We start from the raw sequence: 20,419 nt of genomic DNA, 5'->3' as shown, positions 1-20,419 counted from the left end.
AAGACAGACTGGTAAAATGCCTGATGATTTATCTCATCACTGTCTTCGGATACCAGGATAAAAGCCAATCTCAGCGGATTGGCGAAAAATGAATCACTAGAGTGGTGATCAATTTTCTTGTTCTCCTATATGTTAATTATGATATGAATTACTGGGTTTAACAATCAATTGCTGTTGATTCTGTCCAGTTACAGTATTCTACTTGTGGGAGTTATGCTGCCATTAGTAAAGAGTAAGAATTGTTTAAATTGCATTGTTGCCATTTTACAGTCCCTCAGAGAATTTTTTCTTCCGCAAAGCCCAACCTTTTAAAACAAGGTGTGCCTAATTCCCAGTAGAGACTTCGAAGTTCCAATAAAAGGATTACTTTTTGGCCAAAATGTTGAAACTTAAAGAAGTCCTTACTTCATTGGTGTCATAAACTCTATTGGGTTTTCATTTCATTTATTAAGATCATTTTTTGATTAACAAATAAGAATACACCAATGGGTATATCTTTAATATGTAGTATGCAAATATTCTATACAAAATGTAATAAAGCAATAATACGTTGGTAATGGATCAAACAACGTTTCTGATACCCATCCATGGTTTCACAAGGCCGAATCAAGGAGATTGTATATGGTTTCAATCTATAGTTTTAGATTGGATTCTCCATTGGGCACTAGGAGATTGTGTATGGTTTCAATCTATAGTTTTAGGTTGAAAAAAAAAAATGACGGGTCCATTTGTTTTATTATTTTTGATAGGATTTTGAAAATATTGGGTAGTTGAATATTAGAGTATTACGAGGTAAAATTTAAAAATTTATAAAAAAACCCCTAGGTTTGCTAATTTAACTAAACATCCCAATATATAAAAATTTTATAAAATGATAAAAACACCCTCACCTACCCATAGTGCCAGATTCTGGCCACCACTACTGGAATCGGGTCGAAAAATGGCGTTACGACGTAGACCGGTTAGATCTGGCCGGTAAGGCTTTGATATGACCTTTTTCGTCCAGATCCACCACGAATATGACTGGAAAATGTCAGATCTATGGCCAGATTTGGCCGTAAACGACCGAAAAAGTCCAGATCTAACCGTCGACGGTCGGAAAAGTCCAGATTTGACGGCCAAAGATATGGCCGTCGTTGTCGGTCAATGATGGCCATTTCTATCGGTGAATTAGCCGTCAGTTCTGATCGTTTGTAGGCTATTGTGACAGATTTCGGATACCACCGATGGTGGTTGCTGGAATCTGACAAGTATGAGTAGATGATAGCGTTTTTGTTAATTTTTAAACTTTTTTTGTTGGGGTAATTAATTAAATTAATAAACTTAAGAGGTCTAAAAGTAATTAAAAAATATACTAATATTTTTTAATTAATAAAACAAACAATATTTAGAAAATAGAATTAGAGATATGGATGGAAATAATGTGACAAATGCGGTCGACGTTTCCTAGAATTGGTGGTGAAATCAAGATACCAAAAAAAAAAAAAAAAAAATGGTGAAATCAAGATGAAGTGGCAACTACAAATTTGCGATAGAGAAATAACTACGAACTTTCGCCATATTAGAAAGCTGCCTTCCACACGTTTCTCCTGTGTTTCACCTCCCCCGCGACGAAAATAAATAATAATAATAAAATCCTAGAGCCCACGTTATGTGATTCTTTCTTTGGTCCAATCTCTCTTCAACAATTGAAACAGAAATGAACTCTGAAAACATGGGAAGCGAGAACCCAAAAATCTATCACGAGAAGCAAAAGTTGCAGTTCTGCCTTCTACACTCCCTCAATAATCTCTTTCAGGTAATAAATATACCATACCCATCTCTCTTGTTCTGCTGCTTTTCAAGTACTTGATAAATGAATGTCTAATTGAAAGTTTTCATAGTTTAATTATATTGAATGTCGAGAAAAAGGGAATTAATTTGGGGATTTGTTAATTGTTGAATTGATTAATCAACCCAATTGTATTATATGTTATCTTTTCAGTTATTATTGTATTTCATGTTAGTTTGATATGAACTGGTAATGGGTTTTTAATTAATAAAGTAATTACATGGTATTTCAGCAAGAAAATGCATTTACGCGAGCAAGTTTGAATGAAATTGCTGAGAAACTCGTTCTTGATGACCCTGACAAGCAAACATGGACGCCATTATCAGTTTTTTTTAAGCCTCACCATAATGCATTAACCGGAAATTATGATATAAATGTTCTTATTGCGGCCCTGGAAGGGAGAGGGAAGAGTGTAGTATGGCATGATCGTCGAAATGAGGCATCATCCATTGATCTTGATGACTCTGGAAATAATTTGATGGGTATTGTGATTAATATTCCTGTTACACGTTATGGTGGGCTTTGGAAGAGTAGGCATTGGGTTACACTGAGAAAGATTGATGGGGTTTGGTATAACTTAGATAGTGATTTTAAAGCTCCTTATTGTTTTAAAGATAGTGAAGAAGTTAGGGAATTCTTGGGTTACATTATTGGTGTTGGTGGAGAAGTTTTGCTTGTCAAAAATGATGAAGAATGAGATTTGTTTTCTTCTCATTGTCAGCTGTGAAAGAGATTCTGTTGTTTGTGTACATACTAGCTGTTAACAATCATCGAAGTCGGTAAGCGTGCAGTCCAAGTTGATTAGAAGGACATCGTTGAATGGAGATTTGAAAGAATCTGTTTGTACTCCCCTTGGACCATGATGGTCTGTATAAAGCTTCCTCTAGCTGATGTAGTTTATGCTAAGATGTAGTGTGAAATGGAGAATGTTAACCTGTTCGTTGTCTTACAGTTTTGACAGTTTTAGTTGTGCAAGTTTCAATGAATTGATGATTTTCTTCATTGTTCCTAATGTAATAGCCATAAGTAGGAATGAAATGAACCTCATACTGAGGTGTTATACTTGGAGGAATGAGTTAAAAAACCATCTGTTTTCTGCAGCCTCTTGCATTTGAGCAACTGAGTGTTAATGCCAAATCTTCTTGCTAAGGTATCTTCTGATTATGACTGCTTGTGAAAAGAGTCACTTAAAAGAAGCAAGATGTATGAAAATGTTGTTATCTCAATGCATTTAACAGAGTAAAATATTACTAGCATGCTGTAAAAAGTTTTTATTAACCGGTAAACTGGTTTTCCACATAACCGGTTCAGTTCCGGTTCAAGAAAATTCCTGAATTGGAAATCCGGTTTGGTTCAAAAATAGGGTAAACTGGACCGGTTGACCGGTTATGAACACCCCTAGCGAATATCGTTGGATTGAAAAATACTGAGTCATAAATAATCAAAACTTTGTTGTTTTCCTTATGGTGTGTATATAATCAGTGTTACCATAATGCAACTTTGGTCTGGTCAAATCAAGTTTTTTTAACTTTCCTTCTTAGGTAGGCTACACAGGTTTAGTCTAAGGGATCTTGTCTTAGGGTTCTGGGTAGGAAATTTAAGCCTCTTCATGTCTTCAACTTGCTGGTTTTTGCAACTATTCAATATTCTCCCCACCCACCTTTTGACATCTATTTTGTTTTTGGTCTAATTTACTGTTGTGCGAGAGTTTTTCACAAGCTCGGAATTAATGATAGCTCAGGGAAAATGAAGATTGGTGCAGTGAGCTAAGCTCATAGGAGCGAGCTGAATGGACAGTTGTCTCACGGATTACTAATAAGCCTTATCTCCTAATACCAAGGAAAGGATTTCGAAACCTTATCGCCTAATCCCAGATTTGATATGATCATGTCAATCATGGGATTAACTTTCTATGTTTGAACTGTGATCCCTATAATCACTCACTCACTGATATCAAATTCTTATATAAATAACCCCAAAAAACTCAAAAACGGGGTAGCAATTCTATAGAGAGAGAGAGATTATTGATAGTTCGCTGAACCACTTTAAAAACTGTTTGTGTATTTTTCTTTAATCATCCTTGCTAATTTTAACTAATTACGCACACATCAAATTCGATGCCACGAAGATCAATTGGGTTTCGTTAGTTGTTGCGTATTTTCGTAAGTTTACATAAATGGATTTCAAACTCAAAGAGATGAAAAAAAAAAAAAAAAAAAAAAAAAAGAAGAGATGTTTTCTAGATTAGTGTGTAAATATTCAAAAGTAATTAAAAAGCTTTCCAACAGTCAAAAAGTTTTTTTTTTGAGATATTATAAATTTATACAGAGGTTGGTAACCACCAAAACTGATTTTACCGAAAGGTTGCTTCCTCTAGAATCTCCTTTTATATGAAAAGGATCAAACTTAAGTTACTTGGCAAAGGAAAGATATTGATTCCATACAATAAAATATTCACCTCAAATGAAGTCTGGACTGGACAAGCATTAAAGAAATTTTATAGACTATCATCAGAAAAAAAGCAAGAGTTTAATAGGAGACCCGTACGCTTGGTTTCTTTTATAATCCCTTTGCTGCTACATATATAATCTTTTATGTACAATCCTGCGTAGACATTTACTTTGTTCACACATAAGAACTCGATTGTCCCACCACAAAATGCATCTAATCATACCAGTTAATCATTCATTTGTAGCATTGCAGAGGAGAATCTTGATATTTTTAGTCACAAAGCAAGCTAAGGTTAGCATTTTCAAAAGAAAGAAAAGGAGTTCTGTTCTGTCCATTATATATATATATATATATATATATATATATAATTTAAGCAAAGAAATATGAAAGATTTTATTGCAGTCATGAGGTGTGTCTGACCCATTTGGGGGGAGTGAATTATGAAAGAGTTATGTGCACTGTGAACTCTTACCAACTTATATTATTCTGGTCACATCACTGTTTCCTTATTGCAGTGTTCCCTGTGGGAAATCTAGAAGTCACTGCTAGTAATGCAGTAAAATTTACTGAAGTTCTTTTTTTTTTTTTTTTTTTAATCTAAGGTGTTCAGGTGAGTTCATACGGACTTCAACTAATTTTTCGAAACCTGAAGTTAACAGTCAAGTAAACCGACAATGGCTACCCTTTATTAATAGTTATGGGGATTCGAACTTTTTGAGTAACATACCCAAACGTTTTAAGCGAATTGTCAAACTACTCAAAGGAGTTAACAAAGTTACTAAATGTTAAAATCTCTAATTATTTTGGTTTGATTACAGAAAGCTTTTCAAAGTGAAGTGCTAGATCATAGATAATCATAACCCTCTTGACTGCCTCTTCACATTATAAGCTTCCTGCTTTACCCTTCCCTTTTTCTATATATGTGTCAAGCTCTTCACATTTTGGCCCATCTTCCACCAACTGCTCTCTCTCTCTCTCTCTTTGCCTCTTCTTCAAATCTCTCTCAGTTACCAGCTGTTATATATAGAAAATGTCGACTAGAGGGAGTAACAAAGTTAGTAGCAGACCAGCTGTTAACAAGGATATTATAACCCAGAAACAAAAATCTACCAGTAGAGTTGTTGAGAACAAGAGGCAGTCTACCGGCTGTTGTGCAACAAGAGGGAGTAACCGAGAAAGCTGTTATTGCATACCAGGTATTAGCATGGAAACTTTAATTTGGAAACGAAACTATGTTAGTAAAGTTGCTGGCTGTTGTGCAACAAGAGGGAGTAACCGAGAAAGCTGTTATTGCATACCAGGTATTAGCAAGGAAACTTTAATTTGCAAACGAAACTATGTTAGTAAAGTTGCTGGGAACAAGAGGTGTGCTTCTGGGAGCTGTGGAATCAAGCTACCGAAAAGATCAGACCTTTCCCCGGTTCGATTTCTCGAGCATCTTAGCAGTAAGATAGCCAAAGGTCTATGCTTTTCATCTTTGAGGAAGAAACATTCACCTACTGCAGTTTCTTCATCAGGAAGATCAAAGCAGTCTGTGATTCCTGTTGATTCTCATAGAACTGAAGCCATTGAGGATTGCATCGAGTTCATCAACTCCTCTTCTTCTTTGCCACGATCAATCTCTGTTTCTGCAAACACTTCTTAAATTTTTATTGTAGCATCGCAATATTTACCTGAAAAATCTTCTTCTGAGGCGCAACTTAACCTTGCTGTATATTTTTGCTTTAGTGATCACTATTTCTTAGAATTGTTTGTTTCTTCCTTAAACTTATCAGAATGTGAAAGCTATAAACCAGAATAAAAATGGAACAACATCGTTTCTTCGCTGCTTGCAATCTCAAACTCTTCAACCTTGATAACTTCCATGCAAATGATAAATTTTCCAAGTTGCATAGCTTATTTAGATGATCATTTTGTTTGTGGAACATAAAGGTCTTAGCTTTTTATAATTTTCCTTTTCAATTTTGTGCTGAGTTGAGCATGAGTTGCCTAATGCCTCGCCACCTTCTAGGCAAGGCCAACACTCTTGTCCTGAGTTAATTAGTCATTTGTCACCCTCATATCACCCTTGTCTGGAATTGGACATGACTGTGCAATTTGGACCCGTGAATCTGTTTGGACTAATTTGGACATTAAATTTAAATCCTTTTTCTCTCTTTATTTCTTGTTAAGTGAACTAGCGTGCCTTTTATATAGGAATATTATGAGCAATATTCTAAAAAGAAGTCCATAGACAATAGTCTATTGATAATGATTCTGTACTCTAAGTGGTGGCTGCTGTTACATTCTCTATTCGGTCAATAGCTTTTTACTGTTATTCTTCAATAAATTGGGTAATCAGGTAACTAAACTACAATGGGTTTGGTCTAATCAACTTTTCAGTAAATCACTTTAACCTATTGGATTTGGCTCCTTTTAATCACATATTGAGAGAAATAGACTTTTTTTTTTTATGCAGTAGACAGTTTTTATAATACTGTCATCTTGAATCTTGGATTGATTGATAGATAAATCTTTCTGTTTATAGGGAAGAGAAAAGTTTTACTCCTTTTGATGACAACATGAACTGTCCATTTGTTCTCAGGGATAAGTTAACAATGTTTACATTTTGCAGTCACAAGCTTAAGGCTTCTGTGGTTAAAATTAAAGAACCAAATGATATGTACCGTAAACTGTAGATGATTTGAAATGAATTCATGATATGTTGACATATATGAATGAGATCAGGAAATATGCATCTTAAAGTTCAAGAATTACTCAAGGGAAATTAACATACAGGACATGATCAATGGTAGAAACAGATTGAGAGCGATAATTAAGGTTCATTTCTTAGCAAAGAGACCTCCAAATCCAGTTTTCTTCTTCTGTGGAACAGCAACTGAGTTCTTGGAGCGCCCACCATTCTTGTCTTCAACTTTTGCCAGAATTGGATCAGTCTCATAAAACTGTTCTTCCTTCTGCAGGTTCCCAAGAATCCAATCAAGAAGACCCTTCTCTTCTTTCCCACCACCACCTTCTTTAGCGGCTGTTGCTGCATGAACTCTCACAGTAGCTGGAGCAAAGCTAAAGGGAAGAGAAGCCATTTCTTTCTTTTATCTACAAAAACACAATAAAGTGGGATATGGTATGGTTGTGGTAATATATTTTGTTGGGGGTGGTATGATGGTGAATAACAGGAAGTGGAAGTGTTTGCAGCACAAGCTCTCCACAAGTGTCTTATCTTCTACATTCTTGGCTTTTATTTTTGGTTGTGTTTTGATTTTTAGAGAAAAAGAAAATGAGGGGTTAAAGATCATCCTCAGTGGATATGGATATGGGGTTGCCACGTGACCTGAAGATCATCCATGCACTTTAATGGCAACTTGGTTGCTCTTGTAGCTTACATTTCTCTCTTGTAAAACTGTGCTTTTTACTCTTCTGGTTAAGTCTCCAACTGTTGAACTAATTTAACTAATGGCTAGATTAAAGAATCATAAGAAAGAACTTTATGAGAAACCCTTATCACATAGAACCTTCCTGGGAATAAATTGCTTTTGTATTATGGTTTCAGTATAACATCCTCTATCCACCTTCTCTGGTAACTTTCGGATTTGTTTCTAATTCATCTTAAATTGTGAGACTCAGAGCATGTCCCCTATTAGAGGTAGACAACAAGAACATGTGATGATCTTTAACTTTCCAAGTACGAGTAAACGACTTTATCCCACCCAGAGAGTTTTAAAGTTCCACTTTATTATCCAAATTTATATTTTATTTATGATTTTGGCATCGTTTCTGTTCCTCAATCATCACTCACTAAAACCTTTCAAACTCTACTCCCACCGACCCTGTCAATCCCTAGCAATTGAATGATTAGGGTTTGTGTAATCACCCCTCCCAAGTCAAATTCCGATCAATTCTCATCATCAAAAGACTCATCGGCCTCCCCTCTTCAAAAGCTCTAATAATATAGACCAAGTTTGCTCTCTGTTTACAATTAGAATATAAATTTTAATAGTAAAGTGATATTTTAAATATAGATAAGAAAATATCATTAAACCATTATTCGGATTGAAATAAAACTCTTCCCAGCACTCTAAAGATAGTGGGCAAGGGATGTTATATAAGTGTCATAGATCATGATCAACCCGTGACCAATATCGGAGGGTACTCGGGAGGGGGATTTTGATGGGTATTGTTGGGCTATGTTAAAGTCCACTTATGAAGAATCAAATGAGTTGGGCCTCAGCCCTTGAATCCCAGCAGTGACAAACACAGGAAGCCTGTTTTTGATTTGGGTGTTCATGTTAGTGTCTTGAAGAAGTAACTCAATTTTTGAGTCTCATGCGAGGTTAGAATAAATGCTATGGTAGTAATATATATATATATATATATATATATATATATAAAGCTGAATACCCATACATGGTTGTTCTACATTAGTTAAAAGACAGATAGTAGATGAAATCCAATATAGACTTGGGAAACCATGGACAAAATGGTTCATCTTATGGTCAACAATAACCAGAATGAATGACCAGATGCAGGCTATTATTTCTTGGACATTGATTTTAGGCTCTCTGTAAAGTTCAAGTCTTAACTAAAATTTTTATGATCAGTCTCAGTCTCTATAATGATAGGATTAAACAGAATTGGACTTTTACCACACGGATAATAGTAAAGAAATCAATAGCCATCTTCTAAAATCTGATGGTATTTGACTGAGATTTGAATTACGTAAAATACAGCAAATGGCCAAAACTGGCCATGAACAACAAGATTGGACATTGACAGCTATAGAAATTAATCAGAGTTTGGTGAGAGTTCCCCTACGAAAAGGGGGAAAGAGTAAGGTTTCTATATTTTCTTTCTCCTGAAGTTTCCTCATGTGAGAAACTACTACTCACTCAACAGAGTCAAGTTTGCTTATTATTTGTTTTTCCTTGTTCAGATTGTTTGTGTTTTTTTCAAGGTTTTGGAACAAACCCTTTTTTCCCATTGTGGTTAAACTGTCTCTAACTACTCTCTTTCACCCAAGAAAAAGAGTAGGTAAAAGCTTTACACTATCTCCCCTTCGAAGAACTTAAGCTGAAGCAATCGCATTTTGGTATTTCTTTTAGCCATTAAAGCACTTGTGCTCCACTACTAATTATTGGTAGGAATTTTCTTATATCAAATACATAATATCAAACACACAAGATTCTACCGGCAAAATTATTATAATACATAAAGCGAAATTAACTCATCACCATGGCTTCCCATATGCATAAGCAAGGCATAGTGTATATACTATAGTTTTTTAATCTCACTTTAAGTTCTTCAGTTAGTAATAATAAGAGTAAATCACTATTCCCCACCCAAATAATGGCTTAATGTCACTTTCCCATCCACGGACTTTTAAAATATCATTTTACTACTCAAATTTATATTGTGTTTTCGATTCATACATCATTGTGATCTCATATCATCACCATTCTCTTCCTCAATCATCTCTTATCAAAACGCCTCAATCCCTATTCCTGTCGACCCCATCAATCACTGGTAATCGAGCGATTAGGGTTTGCGCAACCGTCCCTCTAGAGTCAAATTTTGATCAATCCCAACCACTAAAATCCAATCTTTCACTACCAAAAGACTCATTAGTCTTCCCTCTTCAAAAACCCTAATAGTTTGGATGGAGTTTGTTATATGTTCACTACTGAAATATAAATTTGGATAGTAGAGCGGTTTTTTAAAATTCTATGAGTAAAAAAGTGTTATTAAACCATTATTTGGGTGGGAAAAAGTCGTTTAACTCTTAATTATAATGACAAGAGGACCAGACAGAGGGGAGACCTTCTAGAATCTCTGTCGAGTTTTCTATAGGCATGCATGGCTACTATTGTCCAGGATATTAAAATGTCCTCCATTAAAATATTTCAAGTTTCTCTGAAACCATATGCATTTGAAATTAATTAAATTAACCACCCTTGAATTATTGAATCCTGCCTCAAATATGGCTCATTGTAACAGGACAACGTATAGATCTATTAAGATTAGGTTAATTAATATTAATCAAAGGAAGATATGATAATTAAAGTGACACGTCTCATCTTCTAATGACGTCTAAAATGAATAGATATTTTACAACTACTCATTGGGGATTTACATTACTCAAAAAATGTTGCAGGGTTTTCGTGTATATTATTTCCTATCAAAATCAACCCAATAGCAACCCACTTCACAAAATTCCCAACAACTATCTCCTACAAACTTTCTCGTAATGTCCACTATATATATATCGCCATTCTTGTCATCTCTCTCATTCAATACTCAGTTCGAGCTTTGGTTGATTATCAGCTCAAACAAAATTAATATTTCTCTCCCGTTTCACCAACTCTCATGGAAACCCTACATCTCCTTTTGAGCTTAGCGGCTCTGGTTTCAGCTTACGCTTGCTGGTTCTATCTCCTATCTCGTAAACTTTCAGGCCCGAAATTATATCCTCTTGTGGGTAGCCTTCCGGTCCTGTTCAAGAACCGGCGGCGAATACATGATTGGATTGCTGGTAATCTTCGAGCTACAGGTGGTTCAGCTACTTACCAAACTTGTACTATTGCTCTTCCTTACTTTGCTAGTAAACAAGGGTTTTATACAGTCACGTGTCACCCTAAAAACATTGAACATATTCTTCGGACAAGGTTCGATAACTACCCCAAAGGTCCCACGTGGCAGAAAGCTTTTCATGATTTGTTAGGGCAAGGGATTTTCAACAGTGATGGTGAAACATGGCTTATTCAACGCAAAACTGCTGCTCTTGAGTTCACAACAAGAACGTTAAGGCAAGCCATGGCTCGGTGGGTGAATCGGACGATTAAGAATCGTTTGTGGAAGATTTTAGATCAAGCGGCGGAGAATAATCTCTCGGTGGACTTGCAAGATTTGTTGCTTCGTTTAACGTTTGATAATATTTGTGGTCTCACGTTTGGTAAAGACCCCGAGACTCTCTCGCCGGAGTTACCTGAAAATCCATTTTCTATAGCTTTTGATACAGCCACTGAAGCCACTCTTCAACGGCTTTTGTACCCTGGATTTCTATGGAGATTGGAGAAAATGTTTGGTTTCGGAGCTGAAAAAAGATTGAAAAAGAGCCTTCAAGTTGTTGAAGATTACATGAACGGTGCTATAGAAGCCCGTAAAGAGAGTCCATCCGATGATTTATTGTCAAGATTCATGAAGAAAAGAGACGTTGATGGTAACCTCTTCCCAAGCTCGGTTCTTCAACGCATAGCTCTAAACTTCGTTCTCGCCGGCCGTGACACGTCATCAGTTGCACTCAGCTGGTTCTTCTGGCTCGTCATGAACCACCCCCACGTTGAACAGAAGATCATCGACGAAATATCAAAGGTTCTTAAGGAAACACGTGGCAATGACATCAAGAAATGGCTGGACGAGCCTCTAGTCTTTGATGAAGCTGATAAATTAATGTATCTCAAAGCAGCATTAGCCGAAACGCTGCGTTTATACCCATCAGTTCCGGAGGATTTCAAGTACGTAGTCTCTGACGACGTCTTGCCAGATGGCACGCGCGTCCCAGCCGGTTCAACGGTGACGTATTCGATATACTCAATGGGGAGAATGAAGACGATATGGGGAGACGATTGCACGGAGTTTAGACCGGAACGGTGGCTATCGGCTGAAGGGGACCGGTTCGAACCGCCAAAAGACGGGTACAAATTTGTGGCGTTTAATGCGGGACCGAGAACTTGTTTGGGGAAGGACTTGGCTTACTTGCAAATGAAATCAGCAGCTTCGGCGGTGCTGTTGCGCTACCGGCTGTCCCTGGCTCCCGGCCACCGTGTGGAGCAAAAGATGTCTCTCACTTTGTTCATGAAGAATGGACTTCGTGTACACTTGCATCCTCGTGCACTTGTTGCTGAATAGAAGGTGGCCGCCGGGGAAAGGGGAAGTGTTTTCACTTGTTTGCCGAAAAGGAACAGGGACAGTATGGTCATTCAAATTGTTTTAATTTTGTATTGTATTTTGAATATGTAATATTTGTTTGTTATTGTGTCGTTGAATTTGAGTACAATATACAGTTGGTTTGCTGGTCTAAATTGGAGGGGTATATTTGGAAAGAGTCTGATAGTGTGTCTTTGTAATGTTGATAAACACTTTCATATCAGTTGATATGGGTTTTCAATTATATGCTTCTTCTTTAAATCATATACTTTTATGAATAAAACACAATTAAGTTATACTCTTATTTACTTAAATTTTGTGTGTATTCCTAAATTTTTCTCCATCCACGGTTTTACTTAGTTTCACCTCAACTAATCCTCTGAAACCCTAAAGTTAACGACCTTGTTTTCACCTCAACTAATCTTCTAAAGCCCTGAAGTTAACAACCAGGTAAACCTTCAGTGATCATCCCTATTAGGGGGTTAAGGTGGATCGAACTCAACTAATCCCACATGGCCTTGAAGTTAACGATTGGATAAACCTCTAGTAATCACCCCTATTAGCAGAAGAGGCGGATCGAACTCAAGAATTCTAGTTGACTGCTCGGCCATTCAGTGGTAATTTCCATAAACATATAAGAGAGAATCAAATTAATCTAACTATGGTTGGTTGGAGTGTGATTTCTTATCTAATGTGTTCAAATTTCTTATCTAATATTCTACACATTTTTTCAACGCCTATGTTGAATTTGAAGAGTTCACGTGATTTGAAGCTCAAGGTGTATATAACTCATTTCTACCATATGCACAATAGCATTATAAGATTGTAGATTGATTGGCTAATGTAAACTCCTTTTTTCAATGGTGAGTTTACTTACTTTTTCAATGGTGGGGAGATGAACGAACACCTTTTGGATTTATATATTGCATAGTCGTGCTCGTACACTTCTTCATAATCATTGGACTGCTTTGAGAATAGTCGTCTTCTCGCGGTTGTTTTTCATTTTTAATATATTTCTTTCTGTTCGTCAGAAACTAATCTTTTGAGCCAATTAACCAAAAACTTGTTAGTAGTTGAATTTGTTTCACGTTACCATCTTGGTGAACTATTATGGTGGTGGTGTATTTATATGGTTGCCCCCCTCTTCCCTTAAACTAGATTTTGGGCCTAAATTTCACGCAAGCCTGGTTATTAGACCCATTTGAAAAAAAAATAAAAAAGGAGCAGATTCTGAGAAGTTTTTTAGAATAGCATTTTTGTAAAATAAAATAGGATTTTGAGAAGGGTTTTGTACAATTTTTAGTAACATTTTCTAAACATATTTAGATTATTTTAACCCTTAGATTTATTAATTTAACTAAACACTCTAATAATAAAAGTTTATAAACAAAAACACATTCACTTACCCACATATTACCGACAGTCAACCACCATTGCTAGAAGGTGATCGAAATTTGTTAAAATGACACACGACTGATTAGATATGACCAATCATGCCTCTATCTGGTAGAAAAATGCTAGATCTATGATCACAGATTTGACCGTTGACGGCCAAGATATCTAGCCATCAACAATGATCCTAATATGGTTGTCATTAGACTGGTAAAAAGGTACTTGTACCTATAAGTCAATGGGTACCCACATCAAACGGGTGAGTACTAGTACCCCTAAAATTTGCCCGAACCCAGCCCACCCGTGAAAAATGCGGGTGGGCCAGATGATGCCCACAGGTACGCGCATTTTATTTAAAAAAATCATTAAAACCCTAAAATCATTTTCCCAATCTCTCTCATACAGAAACTGACACCACATTTCTGTCGATCTCTTCTCTCAACCACACAAAGAAGAATTGGAAGGGTGAAGACTGAAGAAGAAGAAGAAGAAATATGAAAAAAGTGGAAAGGGAGAAAAAGACGAAGAAGAATTGGAGAGAGGGAGAAGAAGACGACGAACCGAAGAAGAAAAAAATATATGAAAAAATGGAGAGGGAGAAACAGATGAAGAAGAATTGGAGAGAGGGAGAAGAAGACGACGAACCGAAAAGAAGAAAAAATATGAAAAAGTGGAGAGGGAGAAAAAGATGAAGAAGAATTGGAGAGAGGGAGAAGAAGACGACGAACCGAAAAGAAGAAAAAATATGAAAAAAGTGGAGAGGGAGAAAAAGACAAGAAGGATCGGAGAGAGAGGGAAGAGAGGACGAAGATGAAAGAGAAATAAATGGGAGAAAAAACTTAAAATAAAAAATTGGATAGGAAAAAATTTTAAAATAAATAAAAACGGGGGACTCGCGTCCCGTACCTATACGAGCAGGTACAGATGTACATTTTCTTACTCGTGAAATTTTTTACCCGTCCCTTTTGTTTGCTAGGTCTAGTTGTCATCAATGGTCGGATGTGATCGAAAACGGACAGATCAACACTATTACTAGTCATATCCAATCGCTCATGATCATTATGGTGTCGGTGATGACTTGATGGTGGTAGCGATGACAATGGTTGTTAATGAGTGATAATGGCTAAGGTGAAATAAAAGTGTTTTGTTAATTTTAAAATTTTATTGAAAAAAAATTAATATTTTGAATTGGAATAGAATTAGATTGGATTTTGAAAAATATTAAAACAAATTTATTTTTGAATTTTGGGATAGGAAGAAAATGAGAAAGTAATGGTCAAAGGAACCCATGATACTCAAGCCCGTTATCATAATCCACTTGGAAAAATCATAAAAAGAAAAAAATTATGGACATATTTGCTACACAATACAAAAAATTGAGGCGTTGAGATTGAAAACATTTACAGCTGTGTCGAGGTACTTTACAAATCTGGCATGTACATCATTCAAATGGCAGGCAACTTGATAGTACATTTATTCGCCATTTTCCCTTCTCTATTTGCGAGCTCTATGGTTGGCCTGTAAAAAATTTTGCCATCTTGAAGATCAAGATTGTTCATAGAAAATTCTTGCATTTTTTTCAACTGAATTGACTTTGTTTAATCTTTCGTTACGTATAGAATCGATTGATCTTTGCTATAAGAACTCAACCTTGTGAACCGTTTAAGCTGCCACTTGCTGAAGACAAAAATTCTCGAAGGGTTAATCCAATATTTTCTCGCCCGTTGAGAAAAGATTCCTACAACAGTTCCAACCAGGTAGAGTCCAACTGAAACCTTAAAAACATATCCCAAGACTGAAAAGTCATAGTGAAAATTATGGAAGGAAATTTGCAGGAATTAGAGAGGAAACAAACTTGATAAAAGCATAGAGCATACACAAGACCATTGGGGACAAAACTAAGGCTGATGATATTCAATATGAACGAGAGAACCACAGATCATCATCTGACATTTTTCAGGTGATCTTATTAGAATGTGAATAGAATCAATCACATTCTATTGGTTTTCTCTGGTCTTTAAGCATGTTGACATACAAATTACTGGAAGCTTAAGTGCGAGGAGAGTACTCACGTGTTGCAGATGTAGCCGGTGGCTGCAGTTCCAAAAACCCAGCTAGAACTCTGCTGTATTAGATAGACAAGCAGTACCCCTGAAGAGATAAAGCCAAAGAGAAAGTAGAATTTATAGTTTTCTCTGGAGAACCGAGTTAGCAGTACAATAGACAGCACATGGCGGCATCTAAAATTCAAAAATCATAAGATAAGGACCCTCAATAGTAAGGAGCTAGTAGATAGAAACTAGAAATTTGTGGCACTCAATCAATACCAGAAATGAGCAATTCCATAATACAAAGTTTATGGCTTTTAAAATGATAATGTAAAAATACTCACAGAATAACGAGGGGCAATATCCTGATGGTTTGAATATAGACCAGATTGTGAGAATGCATCAGTCCCTATTCAAGAAGAAAATGAAATTAGTTAAATGAATCATATTATGATAAAAAACAATACAAAATAGAAAGTTCACAACCATATTTCCAGTTAATTTTGGATTACTCAACTCTAAATAGTTGACAAATTGCACAAATGGAAAAAATTTAAACATCAAGAAGAAGCATAATGAAAGATAAATTAGGGTAAAAACTTAATGTAAGTATGATGCGTTTCCATTCATAAACATACATGTTTGAAACTTCAATTAGGAAAATATTGTTCTCCTTCAGTAAGATTTGGTTATAGGAATGGTTGTAACCATAAAGGAAAACAACTCTAGAGACTGACAGAAGATACAGGTAGTCTTTCCAAGAGGAAGAGAGAAATAAAATTGAAATACATAGAACAGTCATAGACTAATAACAATGTCAAGCGCAGGAAAATTATACAATTAATAGCAAAACATTTCCTGCAAAAAACAGTAATTTCTACAAAACCGTTTAGGTCAATTTGTTGTGTTCCTCATAAGAGCAAATAGTTTTTCCAAAATTAAATCTTGATCAGCTTAATCAAGCTACAAATACATATAGTACTCAGTTCAGTGAGTAGATGAAGCAAACCTGACTGCATGCCATGCACAAAACAGCCATTGCAGGAGAATCAACATGGCTCAACTGAGTTAAGAAGAAAGCAGGGCCAAGAAATCCAATGGTTTGCATTATCTACAAAAGAGATATAAAGATAATATATTAGCGACTGCAGACAGAGGATAATTGAACAGTGTGACAGGCCCACAAAGGATAGAGACTGTGGTGTGAGTAAGATTAGAACATCAATGAATTAGTAGTCTTGGAGAGTCTGTTGGTGAAGTTTTTGATTCAAGTACCATTAAATAACTTCAGCAACAATGGCTAACCCATAACAGTTGAAAAAATTAACATAATAACAGGTAAAAATGGTCAGGTAGATTAAGAAGATTGACGAAAAATAAACTAGTAAATTTCTGAATTGAGTATGATAGGAACCCATCCAAGAACTCAACAATTTGGGTTGGGTCATGGGCCTTTTCATAGGCTTTGGGTAGAACTCTCTTGAAAAAACCGGCTGCCAAGGGAGGGTGCCACCAAGCTTTATAACACCACATGCCCACTTTTTCCTTTCAATGTGGGATCCTAAACATTCCATCACGTTCCGCAACGACGTCCACATCGGCCTCTTAACCCCGTCGCTCTTTACCCTTGGGTGTGAATACGCGGATCCCCTTTCCTGGGCCTCTATGCCCTTTCTCGTGGGTAGCAGCACGGGCCCAAGGTCAGCCTGTCACGGGTCCACTGCCACGCGTGCACTGCACATAAGCGTAGGATCAGCTCCGATACCAATTGATAGGACCCACTCCAATAATAACAATTAGGGTGGGTCATGGGTCTTTCATGGCTTGGGTTAAAAACTCTCCTTAAAAAACAGACAAGCCAAGGGAGGGTGCTCAAGCCTTTATAACTCACATGCCCACCTTTTTCCTTTCAATGTGGGATCCAAAATTATACAAATAAGAAAACTCGGGTACCTTGCGAACCGTGGTCACGGAGAAACCTTGCCTTCGAGACAAGTGTATCTGCGATCCACCCTCCAAGATTTGCAGAAAATGCATTGTAAGCCAGGGCAAAAACACAAAATAAGCCCAGATTCTGTGAGATTGAACTTCAAGACCTATTGTGGCATAACAAGAAAAAGTTGGCTTCCGTTAGTATTATAAAGACAAGCAGCAACATTCTTCCAAAAGATATAAGGAGATTACATACTAAAATTGTAGCTCAATGAAGCAGATTTTCAATGTTATGCACAATCTAGGTGCCAAACTCCTTTCTACAACTTAATTTACCTGGAATATGAAAATCCAATATTGGGGTGTCCTAGGTCTCATAGACTGTTCCATGTAAACAACTTAAAGATTATACACATCCAGCAACTGATTATAACTATGCATGGTTTCAAAATAATAGAACAGCCAAAAGAAAAACTTAGGTTATAGTATGTCGGCATCCATGTCAGTAGAAAATGTTCCCCAGTTGTGACAGAAGTGAGACACTAAGGGCCCATAAGGTGGTTTGACAAGTAATACCCAAGGTATGTCTTAACAGGTTACTTGGAAACACTGTTATTCATAATTAGCTTTTTTTTTCTGGACGCAGCGTGAGGATCTTCAAGAGGTGAACTGTATGCCTACATCAACCAAAGGAAATAAGAAGTAAAATACAGCCAAATAATTTAGAATAGTGAATAAATAATATCAAGAAGTACTACTAGACAGGCAATTGAATTTTTTTAATGGGAAAAAATCAAACTTACAGTCAGTCATATTCAATAAATTTCAAGTTTCATATTAAAGATATCAAAGTCAAGGAAACTCCAAGATTTTTGTGGCAAAACACAAAACAAAAAGAAAACTGTGACAAAAGTCAGAATAGTTCAATGATTGAATGAAAGTTAACTACTTAGCCACACAGTAAACCAAACGTACCCCAAAGAACCAAAGGAGTAAAAAGACCGATGGCCATCCAAATGATGTATTAGAAAGGTGAAAAGGCCAAGCAGTAACCGATCCAAGGTACATCCACTCGTACACCAGGCTAATGATCTACTTCTCTTGTACAGGAAACCCATGGACAGAAGATTATTCAGGCAGGCATAGCAACCCCTGGAATTAAGAACCAAATAACTAAGCACACATCCAAAGAGAAAAAAAAAACACCGGTCTAAACTAATTTTCAACCATTCAAGACATATCTCATCCAAATAATATCGCATGTCCACAATATGAAGTCTAACAAAGACATAGTTATCTCCCTTTCTAACCATTTTTAAAAGAATTGTCATACATATTAAAGTTGGGGTAATGAAGAACCAACTCACCGATCCCCATGAAAGCACGAACAACAGTAGGAATGGCAGGCCTAATTTAGCAGCGAGGAGTAAGAGCTGTAGAATGGACCACCAAACTACACCAAATCCAAGAACCAGCTTCCCACCTACAGTCTCGACCTATGCCACCAGCAACCTGCCACTGACAATAATAAGCGCAGACTAAACGCAGAAACGCTTTAAAACATTAGTAACAGAGAGTCTATCCAAAACATGTAACATACGCATGAAAAGAGGAATCACCTGCGTAAGGAGGTAACCCCAGAAGAACGAAGACTGTATCAAACCAACTGTTGCCGGGTTCCAATTGTACTCAGCTGACATCGGAAGTATAGCAATACTCATATTTACCTGCCAAATAATTAACATTCATTGTTGAAATAACTAGCAACTTAACTATTAATTAAACCAAACGATTGAAGTAATAAAAATTAAACGGCACCGTTTCGTCAAAGATGTTAAGCTTACTCTATCCATATTGCAAAGCAAGAAAGCCGAAAAACACAAAACCACGATAACCCAACGTTTCGGGAACTGTTCCCACCACGGAACGGAACTCTCCAAATCCTCGCTTCTTACTACGACATTGTCTAATGCCTCATCAAACTTCACCGACTCCGGCAACGAATCCGATATATTAAACGACTCGGATTCCACATCCCGAACCGAAACCCGAAACGAACAACTCCTTCCTCCGGAGAGAAGCCGGACACGAAGTTGAAGCTGAAGCGGGCCTCCCGACTTAACTCCAGGCCGGAACACTCTACTTCGGGCCGATATATCGGGCGGAGCGCGGAAATTCGGGGAGTAGAACAGAGTCTTGGCGCTCATGGCGTGAGAGAGTGAAACTGCTCACCACCTGTCGAATAAAGATCTATAAGGGATTTTGAAGAGATTTTTCAGAGAGAAATGGAGGGATATTTATGTGCATTGGTTGTGGTTTCGACACGTGGCACGTAAATGGAGATGATTAAATAGGGAAAGAATTAACAGAAAACGAATTCAATTTGGCGGGTTCTTGTTATTACTTTATGATTTATCCGGTTTTCATAGGCATTAAGGGCTGGCCTTGTTGAGCTTTCCTGGGATGGGCTTAAATTAGGCCCATTGAACAGTTATGATTGTCAGCCTGTAGCCCAATTCAATCATATTTGGGGTAGCCGTTAGTAATTCATGGGCTTATTGTTCTAAGTTTGCAGTAGACTTGGATGAACGACAATGAAGTGTGGGCTATAATTTAGTTATTTTTAATTTAAAAATCTATGGGTACGTTTGGTTCATTATTTTGGATAGAATTTTAAGGATAGTATTAGATAGTTAGATAGGGTTATGATTACGAGAATAAGATTTGCAGAATATGTGTTTGGTAGAGTATTTTGACCTTGATTTTTGTGTTGAATATTTGATTAATATATTTTTTTATAAATGATTTATTAATATAATATTTTGTTTAGTTTTGTTAAAATAAT

General features: G+C 36.6%; 3 protein-coding genes and 1 pseudogene across 3 annotated transcripts; 2 read left to right on the top strand and 2 right to left on the bottom strand.

The window, feature by feature from the left end:
* Positions 1 to 1,562: 1,562 nt before the first annotated feature.
* On the top strand, positions 1,563 to 6,108 carry LOC116141213 (josephin-like protein). Its single transcript, XM_031426732.1, has 3 exons — positions 1,563 to 1,798; positions 2,064 to 2,525; positions 5,310 to 6,108. Exons 1-3 carry the CDS (start codon positions 1,700 to 1,702, stop codon positions 5,925 to 5,927), a joined length of 1,179 nt encoding a protein of 392 aa, XP_031282592.1. The 5' UTR covers positions 1,563 to 1,699; the 3' UTR covers positions 5,928 to 6,108.
* An 837-nt stretch (positions 6,109 to 6,945) lies between these two features.
* On the bottom strand, positions 6,946 to 7,551 carry LOC116141254. The gene has a single exon (XM_031426780.1). It carries the CDS (start codon positions 7,363 to 7,365, stop codon positions 7,105 to 7,107), a length of 261 nt encoding a protein of 86 aa, XP_031282640.1. The 5' UTR covers positions 7,366 to 7,551; the 3' UTR covers positions 6,946 to 7,104.
* A 3,000-nt stretch (positions 7,552 to 10,551) lies between these two features.
* LOC116141261 (cytochrome P450 86A1-like) lies at positions 10,552 to 12,446 on the top strand. Its single transcript, XM_031426788.1, has one exon. The coding sequence runs from the start codon at positions 10,643 to 10,645 to the stop codon at positions 12,182 to 12,184; it is 1,542 nt and encodes a 513-aa protein (XP_031282648.1). The 5' UTR covers positions 10,552 to 10,642; the 3' UTR covers positions 12,185 to 12,446.
* Positions 12,447 to 14,885: 2,439 nt separating this feature from the next.
* LOC116141247 lies at positions 14,886 to 19,869 on the bottom strand (annotated as a pseudogene).
* Positions 19,870 to 20,419: the final 550 nt, after the last annotated feature.

The sequence above is a fragment of the Pistacia vera genome, unplaced genomic scaffold (assembly GCF_008641045.1).
Source record: "Pistacia vera cultivar Batoury unplaced genomic scaffold, PisVer_v2 Contig396, whole genome shotgun sequence".
In the NCBI taxonomy this organism is placed as follows: domain Eukaryota; kingdom Viridiplantae; phylum Streptophyta; class Magnoliopsida; order Sapindales; family Anacardiaceae; genus Pistacia; species Pistacia vera.
The sequence above is the reverse complement of the archived record's forward strand: the minus strand, read 5'-3'. Positions and strand labels throughout refer to the sequence as shown.

Bases quoted from the DNA above. Each gene is read 5' to 3' on its own strand.
- LOC116141254 (XM_031426780.1), bottom strand. From the start codon at position 7,365: ATGGCTTCTCTTCCCTTTAGCTTTGCTCCAGCTACTGTGAGAGTTCAT.
- LOC116141213 (XM_031426732.1), top strand. From the start codon at position 1,700: ATGAACTCTGAAAACATGGGAAGCGAGAACCCAAAAATCTATCACGAG. The intron at 1,799-2,063 runs GTAATAAATATA...ATGGTATTTCAG, and splicing joins CCCTCAATAATCTCTTTCAG to CAAGAAAATGCATTTACGCG. The intron at 2,526-5,309 runs TGAGATTTGTTT...TGTTATATATAG, and splicing joins TTGTCAAAAATGATGAAGAA to AAAATGTCGACTAGAGGGAG.
- LOC116141261 (XM_031426788.1), top strand. From the start codon at position 10,643: ATGGAAACCCTACATCTCCTTTTGAGCTTAGCGGCTCTGGTTTCAGCT.